Source organism: Eimeria mitis, genomic scaffold, assembly GCF_000499745.2.
Source record: "Eimeria mitis Houghton genomic scaffold, Emh_scaff2517, whole genome shotgun sequence".
In the NCBI taxonomy this organism is placed as follows: Eukaryota; Apicomplexa; class Conoidasida; order Eucoccidiorida; family Eimeriidae; genus Eimeria; species Eimeria mitis.
In genome coordinates, this window is record NW_013570857.1 from 840 (window position 1) to 1,496 (window position 657).

The following is a 657-nucleotide window of genomic DNA, read 5'->3' on the forward strand; positions in this document are numbered from 1 at the left end:
CGATGATGAATATATATATAAATATATATATAAATATATATATAAATATAAATATAAATATAAAAATGATTTATAATTTACTCATCATCCGGCACGATAAATTCTTCTTCTTCTCTTTGTTCTTGAACTTCTTCATGTTTCATAACATCATCGAAAGTAGCAACATGAATTTTTTGGTGGATATTTTTGAGTTTTTGTTTAATATTAATCATGAGTTGAATAAGAGATTTAAATTTAGTAGAACCATACAAAGATTTCAATCCTCTTGTTATATGAGGGTGAGGTGTTTCATAGAATGCTGGGCTACCTGAATCATCGAAAAGACCTAGAAACCTTCTTTGTGATCTATGTGATCTATTAGCGAAAACTTTTTTACATTTTTCTGAAAAATTTGCTCCATATTCTGCATTTATAGCTTTTCTTACAACTACATATAACATAGGTTCACCCTCACAAGGATCCTTAGGTCCTATATCTATACTAGGTAACTCTTTTACTGGTGTTTCTTCTTTTTTAGGTTGAAACCATTCCATAAGAGCAGCTAGTCTGCGTCCACTTGATCTATCACTAGAGAAATTCAACTCCTCGAAATGCATTTCTTCATCGTCTATATCTTCGTCTTCTTCTGTGTTTCCTTTTTCCCCCTCCCCCTTTACA

The 657-nt window shown here is 31.2% G+C and overlaps 1 protein-coding gene across 1 annotated transcript in view; it reads right to left on the reverse strand.

Annotated features, from left to right (window-relative positions):
• Positions 1-325: 325 nt before the first annotated feature.
• EMH_0055000 (serine/threonine protein phosphatase, putative) overlaps positions 326-657 on the reverse strand; it is a gene marked incomplete at both ends in the record, with an annotated part of 4,147 nt that continues 3,815 nt past the window's right edge. Inside the window, one exon of the mRNA XM_013497179.1 lies at positions 326-382. Within this exon, the coding sequence (XP_013352633.1) occupies positions 326-382 (57 nt within the window). The remainder of the gene's footprint in view (positions 383-657) is intronic.